The sequence below is a fragment of the Macaca fascicularis genome, chromosome 1 (assembly GCF_037993035.2).
Source record: "Macaca fascicularis isolate 582-1 chromosome 1, T2T-MFA8v1.1".
Classification (NCBI taxonomy): domain Eukaryota; kingdom Metazoa; phylum Chordata; class Mammalia; order Primates; family Cercopithecidae; genus Macaca; species Macaca fascicularis.
Genome location: NC_088375.1, coordinates 195013471 through 195032942, shown reverse-complemented (window position 1 = coordinate 195032942; position 19472 = coordinate 195013471). Strand labels below are relative to the sequence as shown.

The following is a 19472-nucleotide window of genomic DNA, read 5'->3' as shown; positions in this document are numbered from 1 at the left end:
TAAAAATAAAAATCTACAACTATTTCAAAATCAAAATTACACCTGTAATCTCAGCTACTTGGGAGGTGAGGTGGGAGGACTGCTTGAGCCCAGGAGTTTGAAACCAGCCTGGGTAACATACTGAGACCCTGTCTCAATCAATCAATAAATAAAAAATTATAAAAACAATAATATAGGACAGTTTCTTAACCTCAGTACAATTAATATTTGGGGCCAAATAATTCTGTTATGGGAAGTTGTCCTGTGCCCACTAGAATGTTAGCAATGTCTCTGGCTTCTACCCATTAGATGCCAGGAACGCACCTCCCCAGTTATTAGAACCAAAAATGTCAGGCCGGGCGCGGTGGCTCACACCTGTAATCCCAGCACTTTGGGAGGCCGAGGCGGGCGGATCACAAGGTCAGGAGATCGAGACCACAGTGAAACCCCGTCTCTACTAAAAATACAAAAAATTAGCCGGGCGCAGTGGCGGGTGCCTGTAGTCCCAGCTATTCAGGAGGCTGAGGCAGGAGAATGGCGTGAACCCAGGAGGCGGAGCTTGCAGTGAGCCGAGATTGCGCCACTGCACTCCAACCTGGGTGACAGCGTGAGACTCCGTCTCAAAAAAAAAAAAAAAAAAGAACCAAAAATGTCTCCAGGGATTGCCAAATGTCCCCTAGGAGACCAAATCACCCCAAGTTGAGACTACTGATATAGCTATATACATACTGTTAAAAGAAAATAGAATAGCATCTAACCTCTGAGTCAATTTATGTAATAACATATATACACATGACACATGTGCTTAAATATATATACAAATGTCTGGAAGGATGTAAACCAAAATGGTTACTCCAGGATGCTAAGACTATGGTTATATTGTCTTTGTACTTTTCAGTGTTACTGGATTTTTTTAATAAGCATGTCTCATTTTTCTTTTCTTTTTTTTTTTTTTTGAGACGGAGTTTCGCTCTTGTTGCCCAGGCTGGAGTGCAGTGGCGTGATCTCAGCTCACTGCAACCCTGCCTCCCGGGTTTAAGTGATTCTCCTGCTTCAGTCTCCTGAGTAGCTGGGATTACAGGCATGCACCACCACGCTTGGCTAATTTTTTTGTATTTTTAGTGGAGATGGGGTTTCTCCATGTTGGTCTGGCTGGTCTCTCGAGCTTCTGACCTCAGGTGATCTGCCCACCTCAGCCTCCCAAAGTGCTGGAATTACAGGTGTGAGCCACTGTGCCCAGCCCCCGCATGTCTCATTTTTCTGAGTAAAATTTGTCAGTAAAAATGCTTTGTTCTCATTTTTTTCATAGTCCTTCCAATTCAATAACCAAAATCCTACTGGTTCTGTTTCCAAAATATCAAAATGGTTACCTATTCTCTCCAGCCAAAGCCCAACTCCAGCCTCTCTCACCCAGGTTAATGTAACAGAATCCTAAACTATTTTTCCTTCTCTAACCCATTCTCCATCCAGTTACTTCGTAAAATAGATTTACAGGCCAGGTGCAGTGGGTCACGCCTATAATTCCAGCCCTTTGGGAGCCCGAGGCAGGCAGATCACGAGTCAGGAGTTCAAGACCAGCCTGATCAACACGGTGAAACCTCGTCTCTACTAAAAATACAAAAATTAGCCGGGCATGGTGGCATGCATCTGTAATCCCAGCTACTCAGGAGGCTAAGGTAGGAGACTGGCTTAAACCCGGGAGGTGGAGGTTGCAGTGAGCCAAGATTGCGCCACTGCACTCCAGCCTGGGCGAAAGAGCGAGGCTCTGTCTCAAAAAAAAAAAAAAAAAAAAAAAAAAAAAAAAAAAAAGGCCGGGCGCGGTGGCTCAAGCCTGTAATCCCAGCACTTTGGGAGGCCGAGACGGGTGGATCACGAGGTCAGGAGATTGAGACCATCCTGGCTAACACGGTGAAACCCCGTCTCTACTAAGAAATACAAAAAACTAGCCGGGCGAGGTGTCGGGCGCCTGTAGTCCCAGCTACTCGGGAGGCTGAGGCCGGAGAATGGCGTGAACCCGGGAGGCGGAGCTTGCAGTGAGCTGAGATCCGGCCACTGCACTCCAGCCTGGGCGACAGAGCGAGACTCCGTCTTAAAAAAAAAAAAAAAATAGATTTACTATCACTTCCCTCTTTAAAACCTCAAACCTCATGGCATGACTTTTGAGGGCCTCAAAAATTTGTTCCCAGGGTCTATATTTTTAGTTTTACCTCCTACCACTGTCCCTCAAGTACCTTCTATGCCAGATAGTTGCTGGTCATTCCTTGAAAACATACTATGCATTTTCTTAACTTTGCCCATACTGTTCTTTTGTCAGTAATATTATTCCTTCCACTTCTCTGCTTAATAAAATGTACACAGTGGTACAGAGGAAAAGAATGGGATGGAGGATGAATGAATAAATAAATAAGAGTTAGAGGGAAAAGTATAAAACAGCATGGAGATGAGGATTTAAGAAAGTAATTTTTAGTAGGGATGAGACAATAACAGTACCCACGTCAAAAGGTTATGGTGAGGATATTAGATAATATTTGTCAAACTTTTAGAACAGTGCCTGACATATATTATTCTTGCTATTATCTTCAGTAGTATAATTATTATGATCATTCCTGTAGTGAGGGCTTGAACTCTGACTGCCACAATGAGGGAGGTACAGGGAGGCTGCTACTCACAAGCAGAGCCCCAAAGGAATCAAGAGGCAAGCAGGGTCCTGGTCTGATTCAAGTTTCCAAGGAATCCAGAACTACACAAAAAAACAAAACCAATTCCATTAAACCACACTGGAGCACATATGTGAATTCCTTTATGCCCTAAGTAACTTTTACTCCTCAAATATGTATTTATTTTTGAAGTGGAGCTGCTTCAACACCCTGCCCCAGGCACTGAAACATCAGGGTAGCACTCATCCTCATGAATCTGAATCTGCAAGCCTCATTTGTTCTCTCCTGTGGTTTCCTATTTGGCCAGTAGTCACTTCTCCTTCCTTATATAACACAGATTTGACTCCAAAGTTCTCCCTGTAGGTGCAAAAACATGACCACATATGTACAAAATACACAGCTTAATACTGTAGCCAAAGGAAAACTAAATTCATTTACAATGGAAGTGAACCAAGGGACCTAGAAACTCATTATTTATATGTGTGTGTGTGTATATATATATGAATGATAAGTTGAAAATTTTGAGATTTCCTTTTTAGCCTCTTGTAAGTCTCAGTCCTTCTAAAAGACTGCCTTTGGCTGGGTGCGGTGGCTTATGCCTGTAATCTCAACACTTTGGGAGGCTGAGGATGGCAGATCACCTGCGGTCAGGAGATCGAGACCATCATGGCTAACATGGTGGAACCCCATCTCTACTAAAAATACAAAAAATTAGCAGGTGTGGTGGCACGCGCCTGTAGTCCCAGCTACTCAGGAGGCTGAGGCAGAAGAATCGCTAGAACTTGGGAGGCTTAGCTTGCAGTGAGCCGAGATCACGCCACTGCACTCCAGCCTGGGTGACAGAGCAAGACTCCATTTCAAAAAAAAAGACTGCCTTTGTCGGTTGTGTCAAATAGCTTCCAGATAGACCCCATTTCTCCTGGTTAACAGGTCTTAAGAAAAAAAACAAAAACAAAAACAAAACAAAAACAAACAAAACCACAGGTCTTCAAGCCTTTTATTTCACATTTTATTAAGCCACTGTGATCCACCATCCCATCTCTCCTTTCATATCCCTCCCCGAAGCATCCCATATCCCTTGATCAGACTGTCTTTTGGTACAAACACGGCTCTTAGAGTATGTCTCAAAGCAGACAAAAAGAATACAGAGGCCAGGTGGGGTAGCTCATGCCTGTAATCCTAGCACTTTGGGAGGCCAATGCAGGAGGATCACTTGGGGCCAAGAGTTCAAGACCAGCCTGGGCAACATAGCGAGACCTTGTTTCTTTTTTTTTTTTTTTTTTTTTTTGAGACGGAGTCTCGCTGTGTCTCCCAGGCTGGAGTACAGTGGCGTGATCTCGGCTCACTGCAAGCTCCGCCTCCCGGGTTCACGCCATTCTCCCGCCTCAGCCTCCCAAGTAGCTGAGACTACAGGCGCCCGCCACCACGCCCGGCTAGTTTTTTGTATTTTTAGTAGAGACGGGGTTTCACCATGTTAGCCAGGATAGTCTCGATCTCCTGACCTCGTGATCCACCCGCCTCGGCCTCCCAAAGTGCTGGGATTACAGGCTTGAGCCACCGCGCCCGGCCTATTTTTTTTTTTTTTTAAAAAGAACAAAGAGCTCCACATCTATTAGATGACAAGATGACACATATTCTGCTTGCTTACTAGTCAGACTGCCAAAAATCATTTGCTTCTCCTCTTGTAGATTTAAACAAACACAAAAGGAACTATGCTCCTATGTATGGCTACTGCTTCTCCACAGGACTTGAAAAACTGAGGCATTAGAGACATTTCCTCTCTATAAACCCAAACAGAACACTTTGTTTCTTTTCTCTTAGCATATAGTTGGTAGTTCGTATTTCCAGGCCATCATTGTACATATTTGGCAAGGGCCTTCAATTTTCTCAGTACAATGTTTCATCCAGTCACTGAAGGCCCGGCATTGTACCTTGAATTTACAAGCCAAGAAAAAGACTCAGACTGAAAAGAAGACCTTCGGTATCATCTTCCTGAAATATATCAGACTCTACAAATGAGTTACAAGACCCAGATCCAATTCCCCATGTCTTGCACTGTGATCTCTAGACAGCTCTTTAATCTTTCTGTACCTCCCGTTTTTCCATCCTGGAAAACAGGGATTGTATTACCTGTCCCTCCTTGAATTCAGACTCTTACTACTGAAAGAGAATATTTTTATTTCTATAATTTGTGAAACAACCAGCATTCAGAAGACTCAGAAAATAAAGCACAAATGTTGTTTCTCACTTCTGTCAGAATTGCCATGTAGAAATCCTCAGCAAAACCCAAGAGAAATCCCAAAGAAGGTAATCCTCTCAGAAAGTAATTCTGACTTCCCAATTCACAACTATCTTGCATAAGAATCATGGAAGGGCATGTGTTTTCAGGACCTCCTGGGGCTGTGTCATAGGAAACAAATAAAAAGAAAAAAAGAACACTGGGATGCAAGAGGACAGGCAGGACCTTCAGCTGCTAGATGGCTACAGAAGCAAGTTACTGCATATCAGGCTACATGAAGAAATTATCACTATAGACACAATACCTTTAACAACCCCGTTGTAGTTTTACCTCAAAGCTTAAAGCACTTATTCAATGTTTACAAAAACAAATACTTTCTCTGGATAGGAACTGCCCTGTAGGTGCTGTAGGGTTGACCTTGGGTAGGTGTTGCCTGGGATGACCCTACAGTTTAAAGCAGGACAAAGGGGTGACAAAAGCAGTATAAGGTACGAGACAATTTAACATTTAAGATAGTGTTGTACAATAGTTTTTGAGTTACTGGTACACTTCTGAATAGAAAATTTTCAGCAGCACACCAAAAGGAATTATTAAAATGCAAATATTGGTTTTAAAAAACCCAATTTGGAAACTTGAAAAAACTTTCTAGTGATCACACCTTCTATTTGGTCACCCTTTGGTGTGTTACAACAAAGAAGTTTACTGTTCTGTCTAGGCTCTCCACAAGTCCAAGTTTACCCTTTGTTCCAATAAACACTATCTGTCTTTGATACGAACTTGACATTAGATTCTATTAATATCTCTTAGCTGCAGCGAATTTTATCCCCAAAGTACATCAGGTGGCTTCCAGTCAGCTCAACACTCCACTTGACAGATACCACTATGAATTAACACTGTGATTTACAATATGAATCCTAAAATACATCTTATATCCTGATCAAAATGTTGCACACTCCTATGAAGGATGAATGGCATACAAGTTAAAAACTCCTGGCCTGGCGCAGTGGCTCATGCCTGTAATCCCAGCACTGTGGGAGGCTGAGGCTGGCGGATCATAAGGTCAAGAGATCAAAACCATCCTGGCTAATACAGTGAAACCCCGTCTCTACTAAAAATACAAAAAATTAGCCAGGCGTGGTAGCACATGCTTATAGTCAGTCCCAGCTACTCGGGAGGCTGAGGCAGGAGAATTGCTTGAATACAGGAGGCAGAGGTTGTAGTGAGCCAAAGGGAGGCAGAGGTTGTAGTGAGCCAAGATCGTGAGCCTAGGTGACAGAGTGAGACTCCATCTCAAAACAAACAAACAAACAAACAAACAAACAAAAAACTCCCTACTGATTGAACCCCACAGCTCCTGCTCATCTTAAAGGAAATGGCTTTGTGTAGTAGATATGCCTCTGGACAAGGAAAGCAGAAACCTATGTTCAGACTCCAGGTCTGCTACTTATTCTAAGACCTTAGGCCTATTTTCTTAACTGTGAAGTGATAATATCCATTTTATGAGGCTATTGTGAGGATTTTTTAAAAATTCTCTCTCTCTCTCTCTCTCTCTCTCTCTCTCTCTCACCATCACAGTGTTCCATGCCTATAGTCCCGGCTACTTGAGACAGGAGGACTGCTTGAACTCAGGAGTTCAAAGTTATAGCAGTGCCAGGCGCGGTGTCTCACACCTGTAATCCCAGCACTTTGGAATGCCAAGGCAAGCGGATCACCTGAGGTCAGGAGTTCCAGACCAGCCTGGCCAATACAGTGAAACCCCATTTCTACTAAAATACAAAATTAGCCAGGCACAGTGGTACATGCCTGTAGTCCCAGCTACTAGAGAGGCTGAGGCAGGAGAATCACTTAACCTGGGAAGCGGAGGTTGCAGTGAGCCAAGATGGTGCCATTGCACTCCAGCCTGGGCCACAATAGCGAAACTCCATCTGAAAAACAAAAAAAAAGTCTGGGCGTGGTGGCTCACGCCTGTAATCCCAGCACTTTGGGAGGCAGATCACTAGGTCAAGAAATCGAGACCATCGTGGCCAACATGGTGAAACCCCGTCTCTACTAAAAATATAAAAATTAGCTGGGCCTGGTGGCATGTGCCTGTACTCCCAGCTACTCGGGAGGCTGAGGCAGGAGAATCACTGGAATCCAGGAGGTGGAGGTTGCAGTGAGCTGAGATAGTGCCACTGTACTCCAGCCTGGTGACAGAGCAATACTCCATCTCAAAAAAAAACAAAACACACAACAAAAACAAAGTTAGAGCAGTGAGCTATGTATGCACCACTGCATTCCAGCCAGGGCAATAGAGCAAGACCTCAAATCAACAAGAAAAAGGAAGAAGAAAAAGAAGAAACTAAACATTTGGTAAACAGTGCTATGCAAATTTGAGTTGCTGATATTTATTATTGCTTGGCCTGTGGAGTTACTTGAAATTGAAAATGTTATTTCAAGTAGCTGGTGATTCAACATCTACAATATCATTTTGTTTACATGTTTACCAAATACTTTTGAGTCAACCTAAAGTCACTGAAAAGCAGCATCTCCTCTCACTGGTTAAAAACACAAATTGGGCCGTGTGCGGTGGCTCACACCTGTAATCCCAGCACTTTGGGAGGCCAAGGCAGGCGGATCACGAGGTCAAGAGTTTGAGACCAGCCTGGGTAACATGGTGGAACCCCATCTCCACTAAGAATACAAAAATTAGCCGAGCGTGGTGGCGGACATCTGTAATCCCAGCTACTTGGGGGGCTGAGGCAGGAGAATTGCTTGAACCTGGGAGGTGGAGGTTGCAGTGAGCAGAGATCATGCCACTGCACTCCAGCCTGGGCGACAGAGCAAAACTCCATCTCGAAAAAAAAAGAAAAGAAAAAAGAAAGAAACATTTCTATGGTACACAGCTATGAGTAACAAGACATAATAGCTATTATAGAGCTATATCCAACCCTCACTGACAGAACCCAGTAACCTACTTAAAAATAGATGTAAGGCCAGGTGCAGTGCCTCACGCCTGTAATCCTAGCACTTTGGGAGGGTGGGGAGGATGGATCACCTGAGATCAGGAGTTCAAGACCAGTCTGGCCAACATGGCAAAACTCCGTCCCTACTAAAAATACAAAACTGGCTGGGCGCAGTGGCTCACACCTGTAATCCCAGCACTTTGGGAGGCCAAGGTAGGTGGATCACGAGGTCAGGAGATCGAGACCATCCTGGCTAACATGGTGAAACCCCGTCTCTACAAAAAATACAAAAAATTAGCTGGGCGTGGCGGCGGACGCCTGTAGTCCCAGCTACTTGGGAGGCTGAGGCAGGAGAATGGTGTGAACCTGGGAGGCGGAGCTTGCAGTGAGCTGAGATGGCGCCACTGCACTCCAGCCTGGGCAACAGAGCGAGACACTGTCTCAAAATAAAAAATAAAAATAAAATACAATTAAAAATACAAAACTTAGCTGGGTGTTGGACAGGTGCCTGTAATCCCTACTTGGGAGGCTGAGGCAGGAGAATCCTTGAACCCAGGAGGCAGAGTGTGCATTGAGCCAAGATCACGCCACTGCACTCCAGCCTGGGAGACAAGGCGAAACTCTGTCTCCAGAAAAAAAAAAAAGAAATTATAGAACATAAATATTGGCATGGACCTTAGATGTCATCAGTGTAACTCCATCTTACTGAAACTATTATTACTTAAGTCTCTGAAGTATCAGACCAAAGATCTATTATTATACCATTCTTGGATATTTTTTATCCAAGTACCATACATACTGCTCACAAATGAATGTTCCTTACACATTACCTTCATCATGTTACTCATCTCACATTCCATATCTACAATTGAACAGTCTCCTTTTACTATCCTTCCTACACACTATGGCCATTTCACTTTCTAAATCTTCATCTTCATTCATGTTCCTTTTTTTTTTTTTTTTTTTTTTTTTAAGACTAGTCAAGGCCGGGCGCGGTGGCTCAAGCCTGTAATCCCAGCACTTTGGGAGGCCAAGATGGGCGGATCACGAGGTCAGGAGATTGAGACCATCCTGGCTAACACGGTGAAACCCCGTCTCTACTAAAAAATACAAAAAACTAGCTGGGTGAGGTGGCGGGCACCTGTAGTCCCAGCTACTCGGGAGGCTGAGGCAGGAAAATGGCATAAACCCGGGAGGCGGAGGTTGCAGCGAGCTGAGATCCGGCCACCGCACTCCAGCCTGGGCGACAGAGCGAGACTCTGTCTCAAAAAAAAAAAAAAAAAAGACTAGTCATGTACAGCAGTGAGAAGGGGCCAAAGAGTAGAAAAAGGAGTTCCATCTGTAACTGACTGTGAACAATCAACTGAGACAACTCAATACCTTTGGACCAACTTCATGTTTTCCTTTAATAAGTCTTTTCTTCTTTCTTACCTATCGCAACTTGACCTATTTTTCAAGCCCTTTTTCAGAGAGCTTTCTGTACTAAGCCAGCCTTCAATGATTTCTCCTGTCTCAGTAATTCTATAATACTTGTCATAAAATCTAGCATTTGTAGCCTCTCTCCTCCCAACATCTTGCAAATCCATTAAAATATTTGTCCAAACATTTATTAGCTCTGCCTTGTTTTATGTTCAGCTGGACTAAAACTCAAGGGCAGAAATTACGATTTTGTCTCTTCAGTAGGGCCTTGCAGAAAATAGCAACTACTGTATTTTTAGCTCTTATTATGTGCCATATATTGTATTAAGTACTGCACATACTTTATCTCATTTAATCGTCACAATAATGTTATGTTATTGATATTATTAGTCCTACTTTACAGAAGAAGAAACAAAGGCATGAAGAGGTTAGGCTATAGTTGCATATCCTGGAAAAGACAGCTGGGATTTGAGGTAAATTGTCTTCTGAAGCTGGCACAAAGTGGACTGCAAACAAATTATTTGTTGAATTATCCAATCGTTTCATGTGTGCTGATGGTCTTGTCATGCCAAATAAACTAATGAAAGCAGAAACTATGCCCGTAGGCTTCTGGGTGAATTGGGGAAAGGAACTGCCCTTCTTTGCTGAGTACTCATCAGGTGCTATGTTCAGTGCCAGGTTATTTCATGCTCAACATCTCGTTTACTCTGTGAAGACTCATAACTGTAAATTATCATCAACAAACAGCTGCTGTAGTTCCTCCATCAGAGATTTACCCAAAATGTCACCCACTACCCACTCTTAATGGAGCAAAATGCTCCCAGATGTGATGTACACCCCTTCTGGGCCTCCCAGTTCAAAGAGGACAAAGCCCCTTCAACTTTAAATCAGCCAGCATGATTTAAAACCTCCGCTTAAAAACCCATTTACCACGAGTCTGACCTTACTCCGGACAGGGACTCTGTTCTTCGTTCTAACGCTCATGATCCCATTTATTAAGCACTATAACCTTGTGCGGTAGGTGACATTTTCCTCACTTCACAGTTACATAAAATAACGTCCATATAAACGACATTGTTGATCCGAAGTCACATGGCCTATGGCAGATTCAGGACTAGAATCCAGGTCTCCTGACTGTCAACCCTATTCCACTCCCCCAGCAGACACTATAGGTGGTATCCAATTTATCCTGATCTCGCTGGGTTAGGGTTAGAGTTAGAGTTATAACAAAAGCTCTGGAATCATTTTTATTCAAAAAATATTTACTGGATACCTATATGTCGACCTTGTAGGTTCAAATACCATGTCTTCTACTTACTCGCTATATGACATGGAAAAAGTCGTTTCACCTTCCTAAGCCCCTATTCCCTTCTCCATAAAACGAGATCACAGTATCTACCAAACAGTAACGTCGTGAGCAGTTAATGAGACGATGATAAGGGAAACCTCTGGCACTGTGTCTGGCATGCGGCGGGCGCTTAGTAAGTATGGGCTCCCTTTATCTACTCCCTCCGCCCCTACAGCCTCGGGGTTCACCCTTTAAGACCTTTGCCACAGGGTGTCCACGCGGCCTCCGGGGTTCCCAGGCGCCCGGGCCAGCCGCACTGCCATACCTGCATGGAGTCAGCGCTGACGATCTCACCGCCGAGCCGTTGGCCTAGCTGCAACGCCAGCGTGGATTTGCCGGTGCCTGTAGCCCCGAGAATCACTACAAGAGGTAGGGTCCGTTGCAGGCCCCGGAGCCCACGGCCCACAGGAACTGCTCGTGCAGCCGCCACGGACGACATCTTGTGGCAGTCTGCGCTTGCGCCGGAGCAGCTGTCCCCATAGCAACCGTCTGTGCGCCTGCGCGGATCTCAGGCTTTGTAGCTAGGTTGCTTAGGGAGGAGGGAGCTGCAGGACCCAGGCGACATGACTGCAGTCAACTAGCTGGTGTCAGAACCTCAACTACCTGCCGTCTCTTTTGTTGTTGTTGTTTGTTCTTTTTTGGAGACAGGGTCTCCCTCTCTCGCCCAGGCTGGAGTGCAGTGGCGCGATCTCGGCTCACTGCAACCTCCGCCTTCTGGGTTCAAGCGATTCTCCTGCCTCAGCCTCCCGAGTAGCTGGGACTACAGGCGCCCGCCACCATGCCCGGCTAATTTTTTGTATTTTAGTAGAGACGAGGTTTCACCATGTTGCCCAGGGTGGTCTCGAACTCCTGAGCTCAGGCAGTCCACCTGCCTCGGCCTCCCAGAGTGCTGGGATTACAGGCGTGCACCACCGCGCCGGGCCACCTGCCATCTTGAATAGTAGATGGCAACCCTATCTAAATAGATCCGTCCCTATTATTCTTTCACAGCACTCAAGTTATTTTTTATCATAGTGCTTATTACAATATAAAATTATAAATAGGTCTCTTGTTTTTTTGTCTAACTTATTGGGATAAATTCTGCCTAGATCATTGCTGTATCTCCAGTGCCTAGCACAGTACCTGGTACCGAAGAGACATCCAATACTTGTTAAATGAAGAGGAGAATGACTTGCCGGTCAGAGGTGGCATTCTCCAGAATGAGGTCTGCCCAGTTCTCAGGCCAGGGCAGCCGCTCTAATATTTTCATCCCGTAATACAACCTCACACTCAATCACAAAGCAAACCTTTGGCCCGGCACAGTGGCTCATGCTTGTAATCCCAGCATATTGGGAGGCCGAGGCTGAGGTTAGATGTTCAAGACCAGCCTGACCAACATGGTGAAACCCTGTCTCTACTAAAAATAAAAAAATTAGCCGGGTGTGGTGGCGCACGCCTTTAATCCCAGCTACTTGGGAGGTTGAGGCACGAGAACCTGGGAAGTGGAGGTTGCAGTGAGCCGAGATCGCACCATTGCACTCCAACCTGGGCAACAAGAGCAGAATTCCGTCCCAAAAAACAAAGAAACAAAACAAAAAAAAAAAACAGAAAGCAAACCTTTTCCTCTCCTTGGCCAAAGAATGCAACAGATGGGGTGAGAACAGAGAAAAACAAGCAAGTAAACTACAATCTGCAAAATAGGAAAGGGAAAAGGAAGTCTGGTAGAAAGGATTAAAGTTGACTGGGAACCGTGGCTCAGCCTGTAATCCCAGCACTTTGGGAGGCTGACGCAGGTGGATGACCTGAGGTCAGGAGTTTGAGACCAGCCTGAACAACCTGGTGAAACCCTGTCTCTACTAAAAATACAAAATTAGCCAGGCATGGTGGTGCACACCTGTAATCCCAGCTACTTAGGAGGCTGAGACCAGAGAATTGCTTGAACTGGGAGGCGTAAGTTGCAGTGAGCCAAGATCTCATCATTGCACTCCAGCCTGGGCAACAAGAGCTAAACTCCTTCTCAAATAAATAAATAAATAGCCAGGCACGGTGGATCACCCCTGTAATCCCAGCACTTTGGAAGGCCAAGTTGTGCTGATCACAAGGTCAGGAGTTCAAGACCAACCTGGCCAACATGGTGAAACCTCCATCTCTACTAAAAATACAAAAATTAGCAGGGCATGGTGGTATGTGCCTGTAATCCCAGCTATGGGGGAGGTAGGAGAACCGCTTGAAACAGGAAGGAGGTCGCAGTAAATCAAGATTAGCCACTGCACTCCAGCCTGGGCGACAGAGCAAGACTCAGTCTCAAAAAAAAAGGAAGGATTAAAGTCGTAGCAACCCTGAGGTTAAAATGGAGGTGGAAAAAATTAGGACCAGACAGGAGTAGAATTCCAGAGACCACACCAGTTTAAGAAAGGCCTTTGGGGTCATATAGAGCTGGGTTCAAATCCCAGCTCTGCCATTTATCAGCTCTGTGAACTTCATTAACTTCACCTCTTTTTTTTTTTGAGACAGGATCTTGCTCTGTTGCCCAGGCTTCAGTGCAGTGGTGCAATCAATTACAGCTCACTGCAGTCTTGACCTCCTGAGCTCAAACAATCCTCCCACCTCAGCACCCCATCACCCCACCCCAGTTGGTACTGCACGCCCACTATTTTTTTTTTCTTTTTGACAGATGAGGTCTTGCAAGTTGCCCAGGCTGGTGACCGCCTCCCTCAAGTGATCCTCCTGCCTGGGCCTCCTAAACTGCTGGGATTATAGGAGTGAACCAGCACTTCTGGTCTAACTTTACCTCTTAACCTCAGTGTTCTTATCTTTAAATTCCTCTCAAGATTGCCATGAGGAGAAAATGAAGTAATGTCTGAAAAGTGCCTGCTACAATGCCCTGGCACATATCACCCACCATTTGTTGAACAGTTTGTATTATTAAAATAGTAACACCCCATCGGCCTCTCTAAAGAGGTAAAAGAAGCAGCCTACGGGCATAGAAATGTTCAGTAATGTGTAAAGGTGCCTAAATACCTATTCTACTAACCCCTTGTTAGCCAATTTAAGAGTTCGAATTGCTTTTTCACTGAGATTGGCTCTAACTCTCAGGTCATATCACCAGGATCCCCTGGGCCAAAGGAATGACCCCTGCAAGTTTCAAGCCCTTGACAGGCCTGCTGGAATGACTGCTAATACATTTCTCAATCACTTGAATCCCCATTGGCATAATGACCACTCTCGCAGACCCAGCCTAAACCTTGTTGCCACATATATCGTTTGGAGAATACCAGTTTCCAGTTATGGGTCCCCTGTCCCTCCTTTTCTCAATCCAGCCTGCTTTGATCAAAAGTCCTGTTCTCTCCAATGTGTGGTACCCGCCTGGGGCTGGGTTTAAAATGGAGATGCATGGCCACATATTGGCAGACACTCTCACATGATGGTTGTTAACTGTAGAACCTTTGCCTAGAGACTTTCAGAGGGTACAGTTACCATGACAACCACCAGAAAGATGGCAGGCCAGAGAAATGATGCAATTAAAGGAAAAGGGAGGCTGATTTCATGATGACAATCTGACCATGACAGAGTATGCTCACTCACAGATGGGATAGCACTGTCCAAGTCATGACCAGGTGACTATTACTAGAAAGAGAAAAAAAGATGGGGGTGGAATTTACCACCAAGAGACCAGAAGATGAAGAGACTCGTTACCAAGGCAACTAGGGAGAAAGGAATGGAAAAATGGAGCTTCACCATAGCAGCAGAAAATTGCTTCTAGCCAAGCAACACAGGACTGTTGCTATAGAAACAAGGAGAACAGGGATCCTATAGACCATGGGGAGAATTATCACTGAAATGCTGAGCAGGAAAGACTCCTAAATCAGAATGGAGCCTGTGGTCCAAAACAAATGAGGAGAAGTGAAAAAAAAAAAAAGTACCATTTCCATTCATCGTAATTCTATTAGTCCTACCAAAAGAGAATGAGAACATATTTTTAAAAATACCTTAGGCTATTTTATTTGTAGCTTTGTTTGTCTCCCTAGTGATCTTCTGAACTCTAAATTATACTAAAAATAGGTCCTGAAAGATATTCTGTAACTTGAAATCCTAATTGGAGACATTAAGTTCAAGGGAAAATTGGGAAATTGAAGTCTATGACCAAGAGATAATAAGTATTTCTTTTAAAAACTACATAAAACCCTCTAATGGGAAGCTTTGCAGAGTGAAAAAGAGACAAAAGAAGGCAATAGGGAGTCAGGGAAGCTAGTTGTACTCATGCCTAGGTATTGGCTCTGACTCCCCTCCCCTTTCTGTGAGGCCAGAGGGGAAGTAGCTCACTGTGTTCTGGAAGGGAGGCTCAAAAAGAAAGAGTCTCTCACTTAAAATGTATGTATATGTCTAGAGGTGATGGATGCAGAATCCCATCTCCAACATGCTCCACGCATTACAGATTATTATGGACAAAGAAATCTGGTTTTAAAGGCAAACATGCCAGGCGCGGTGGCTCAAGCCTGTAATCCCAGCACTTTGGGAGGCCGAGACGGGTGGATCACGAGGTCAGGAGATCGAGACCATCCTGGCTAACACGGTGAAACCCCGTCTCTACTAAAAAATAGAAAAAACTAGCCGGGTGAGGTGGTGGGCGCCTGTAGTCCCAGCTACTTGGGAGGCTGAGGCAGGAGAATGGCGTGAACCCAGGAGGCGGAACTTGCAGTGAGCTGAGATCCAGCCACTGCACTCCAGCCTGGGCCACGGAGGGAGACTCCGTCTCAAAAAAAATAAAAATAAAAAAAAATAAATAAAATAAAATAAAGGCAAACATGCCAGGATAAGTTCAGTCTGGAAGAGCATATCTAAAATGCAGAAATGAGGTACCAGGGATACTCTAATTACTTGGAGAGTAGTAATTCCTTGCCTGTCCTACAGAAAGCCCACAGTCAGTCATTTAATTCTCACGCCCACTATGTGTGAGTTATACCCCAAGGGCAGACATAGAGTTAGGATTTCTGCACCTACCTCACCTTCTTTAGGAGATTGAGAGCAATGCATAGGGTGGGATGGGCACAGAAAGATGGCAGAAAAGGAGAACGTGGGGGGTGCAGAAAGATAGGGAGGAAAATCTCAGTGATGACCCATGAGTGTTTATTCAGTAGTATTTCCTATCCTCTGTATACTTTAAATAACTCATTCAAAATCTTTCAAGAAAGAAAGAAATATACAGGGAGAAGGCAAAAGATAAAGCCATTAGAGTAAAAGGGCCATTTAAAGCAGATCATCCAAAAGGTTCCAGATGGAATTTTAGAGGATGTGCTGACATTTAGGACAGAAAAAGGAACATGCTGTGGGAGGCCTGAAGCATCTATCTCCAAGGTAAGGAAGAAAGTTGGGTCAAAGACAAACACTAGTTTTTTAAAAATTTATTTATAAAAGTTTATAATAGAGATGAGGTTTTGCCATGTTGGCCAGGCTGGTCTCGAACTCCTGGCCTCAACTAATCTGCCCACCTCAGACTCACAAAGAGCTAGGATTACAGGCGTGAGTCACGGCACCTGGCCAACATTAGCTTTTTGATACAACCTAAGATGGTTTTGTTTTGTTTTGTTTTGTTTTTTTGCAGCCCAATCTTCATGCTAATTATCTACCCCCCAAAAAAATATTTCCTGTGGGAGATATTTTATGATGAATGTGGTTCCTATATTAGATTCCTAGGCCTGTCATAAATTACTACAAACTGGGTGGCTTAAAACAAGGGAAATTGGGCGCGCGCGCCCCCGCCACACGCACGCCGGGCGTGCCCGTTTATAAAGGGAGAGCAAGCGGCGACTCAAGCTCGGTCTGGTGCTTTGGATCCATTTCCATCGGTCCTTACAGCCGCTCCTCAGACCCCAGCAGCAAAGATGGTGAAGCAGATCGAGAGCAAGGCTGCTTTTCAGGAAGCCTTGAACACCGCAGGTGATAAACTTGTAGTAGTTGACTTCTCAGCCACGTGGTGTGGGCCTTGCAAAATGATCAAGCCTTTCTTTCATTCCCTCTCTGAAAAGTATTCCAACGTGGTATTCCTTGAAGTAGATGTGGATGACTGTCAGGATGTTGCTTCAGAGTGTGAAGTCAAATGCATGCCAACATTCCAGTTTTTTAAGAAGGGACAAAAGGTGGGTGAATTTTCTGGAGCCAATAAGGAAAAGCTTGAAGCCACCATTAATGAATTAGTCTAATCATGTTTTCTGAAAACATAACCAGCCATTGGCTATTTAAAACTTGTAATTTTTTTAATTTACAAAAATATAAAATATGAAGACATAAACCCAGTTGCCATCTGCGTGACAATAAAACATTAATTCTAACACTTTAAAAAAAAAAAGGGAAATTGGCAGGGCATGGTGGCTCACCCCTGTATTTCCAGTACTTTGAGAAGCCAAAGTGGGAGGCCAGGAATTCGGTACCAGCCTGGCCAACATAGTGAAACCCTATCTCTACTAAAAATACAAAAATTAGCCGGTCATGATGGTGCACTCCTATAACCCCATCTCTACTAAAAATACAAAAATTAGCCGGGCATGATGGTGCACTCCTATAACCCCATCTACTCAGTCAGGGGCAGGGATGAGGCACGAGAATCGCTTGAACCCGGGAGGCAGAGGTTGCAGTGAGCAGAGACTGTACCACTGTACTCCAGCCTGGGCAACAGGCTGGTTTTTTTTGTTTTGTTTTTTGTTTCTTTTAATCTCAAAAAAGCAAAAACAAAAACAAACCAGAAAAAAAAAAAACACCAAGGGAAATTAATTTTCTTGTGGTTCTGGAGTCTAGAAGTCTGAAATCAAGGTGTCCACAGGGCCATGCCCCCGTGCTTCCCTCTAGGGAAGAATCCCTCCCTTCTTCCTGTAGCTTCTGGTGGTTGCCAGCAAACTTTCGTTGTTCTCTGGTTTGTGGCAGCATAACCCCAATCTCTACCTCTGTCTTACCATGGACGTTTTCCCTCTATGTGTGTCTGTGTTCAAATTTCCCTCTTCTTGGGACATCACTGACTGAATTTGGGCATATCCTAATCTAGTATGACCTCATCTAACCTGATTACATCTGCAAAGACCCTATTTCTGAATAAGGTCACCTTCACAGTTCTGCAAGGACATGAATTTTGGTGGTGGGGAGGGGATGACAATATTGCCATCCCCTAGTACAGTGCCTATGAGTAATCACAATATCTTACATTGAGTCAGTGAATTGCTATTTACATTACTATTTCCATTGGCTATTGGCCAATTTGAATTTGAATTTTGGGGAGCATCAGAATTGCTCAAAGCAAGTGCGAAGAAGAAGAGGGTAGAGCTCACTTTGTTACAGGGTTTGTGTTATACCTAAAGTTAAGTTGTAGGGTTTGCTCCAGAGCACCCCAGAATATTCTTAAAGGGGGCTTACTTCTAGCCTGTGCAGCCCTCTAAGACAGCCTGCAACCCAACAGAGGATCCCTGAAGGCTGCAAAATCAGGGTGGGGGAGGTGCAAAAGGGAAAGAAGCATCAGACATCCTTTCCAGTTCTAATCTCATTGCTCTTTCAAGCTCTCTCCTTTACTTCCCAGGCCCCTTCTCTTTCTCTTAGCTTGGCATCCTGGGCCTTAATCATCTGTATATCCTTTTTTTTTTTTCCTTTGAGACAGAGTCTTCTTTTGTTGCCCAGGCTGGAGTGCAGTGGCATGATCTCGGCTCACTGCAACTGCTTCCTCATGGGTTCAAGCAATTCTCCTGCCTCAGCCTCCTGAGTAGCTAGGATTACAGGGCTGCGCCACCACACCTGGTTAATTTTTGTATTTTTAGTAGAGACGGGGTTTCACCATGTTGGCCAGGCTGGTCTTGAACTCCTGACCTGGTGATCCACCCACCTGGTCCTCCCAAAGCGCTGGGATTACAGGCATGAGTCACCACGCCCGGCCTTTTTTTTTTTTTTTTTTTTAAGAGACAGAGTCTCACTGTGTTGCCCAGGCTGGTCTCAAATGCCTGGCCCCAAGTGATCCTCCAGCCTCAGCCTCCCAGTGTCAAGATAACAGCTTTTTAGGGCTGGGCGTGGGGGGGCTAACACCTGTAATTCCAGCACTCTGGGAGGCCGATGTGGGCAGATTACCTGAGGTCAGGAGTTCGAGGCCAGCCTGGCCAATATAGTGAAACCCCATCTCTACTAAAAACACAAAAATTAGCTGGGCATGGTGGTGGGCATCTGTAATACCAGCTACTTGGGAGGCTGAGGCAGGAGAATCACTAGAACCTGGGAGGCGGAGGTTGCAGTGAGCTGAGATTGTGCCACTGCACTCCAGCTTGGGTGACAGAGCAAGACTCTGTCTAGAAAAAAAAAAAAAAAGGATAACAGCTTTTTAATTAATTTGTTTTTCTTTTGTAGAGACAGGGTCTTACTACGTTGCCCAACCTGGTCTTGAACTCCTGGCCTCAAGTGATCCTTCTGCCTCAGCCTCCCAAAGTGCTGGGATTACAGGCATGAGCCACTTTACCCTGCCATCTTTATATCCTGATGAGTCTCAAGCCTGTATCTTGCATTCAAATCCCTTTCTAAAGCCTCGGTATCACATTTTCAACTTGCTGGGTACTTCATTTCGGATGACCCCATCACCTTAATTTCATCATGTCCCAAACCACAATCAGTTTCTTCCCCTGACTTCCCTATTTCAAAGAGGATGTTTGCTCTTGAAAGGATCCCCTTAGAAATCTAGTGCAATCCTCCTTATTTTGTAAAAATGAGACTACCCAGCCAGCACATCAGACCAGATTTCTCCCCTGTCCCCAGATTTGACACAACCTTCTTAACTGCTCTTCTCCAGAGCTATTCTCTTAGCCTAGAACATTCTTCGTTTCACTTAGCCAAATACTACCTGTACTTCTAGTTCTGGTCAATGTCACAATTTCCAACAAAAACTT

General features: G+C 44.7%; 2 protein-coding genes across 15 annotated transcripts in view; one reads left to right on the top strand and one right to left on the bottom strand.

Annotated features, from left to right (window-relative positions):
• TRIT1 (tRNA isopentenyltransferase 1) overlaps positions 1-11039 on the bottom strand; it is a 52596-nt gene extending 41557 nt beyond the window's left edge. For all 14 annotated transcript variants that reach the window (XR_010579538.2, XR_012422050.1, XR_012422058.1 and 11 more), the window contains exon 1: positions 10853-11039. Coding sequence is in view for 1 of the 14 variants with exons in the window: in XM_045373827.2 (XP_045229762.1) it covers positions 10853-11026 (174 nt within the window). In the remaining 13 variants the exon portion in view is untranslated. The remainder of the gene's footprint in view (positions 1-10852) is intronic.
• A 5273-nt stretch (positions 11040-16312) lies between these two features.
• On the top strand, positions 16313-16912 carry LOC135966304 (thioredoxin). The gene has a single exon (XM_065524647.1). The coding sequence runs from the start codon at positions 16449-16451 to the stop codon at positions 16764-16766; it is 318 nt and encodes a 105-aa protein (XP_065380719.1). The 5' UTR covers positions 16313-16448; the 3' UTR covers positions 16767-16912.
• Positions 16913-19472: the final 2560 nt, after the last annotated feature.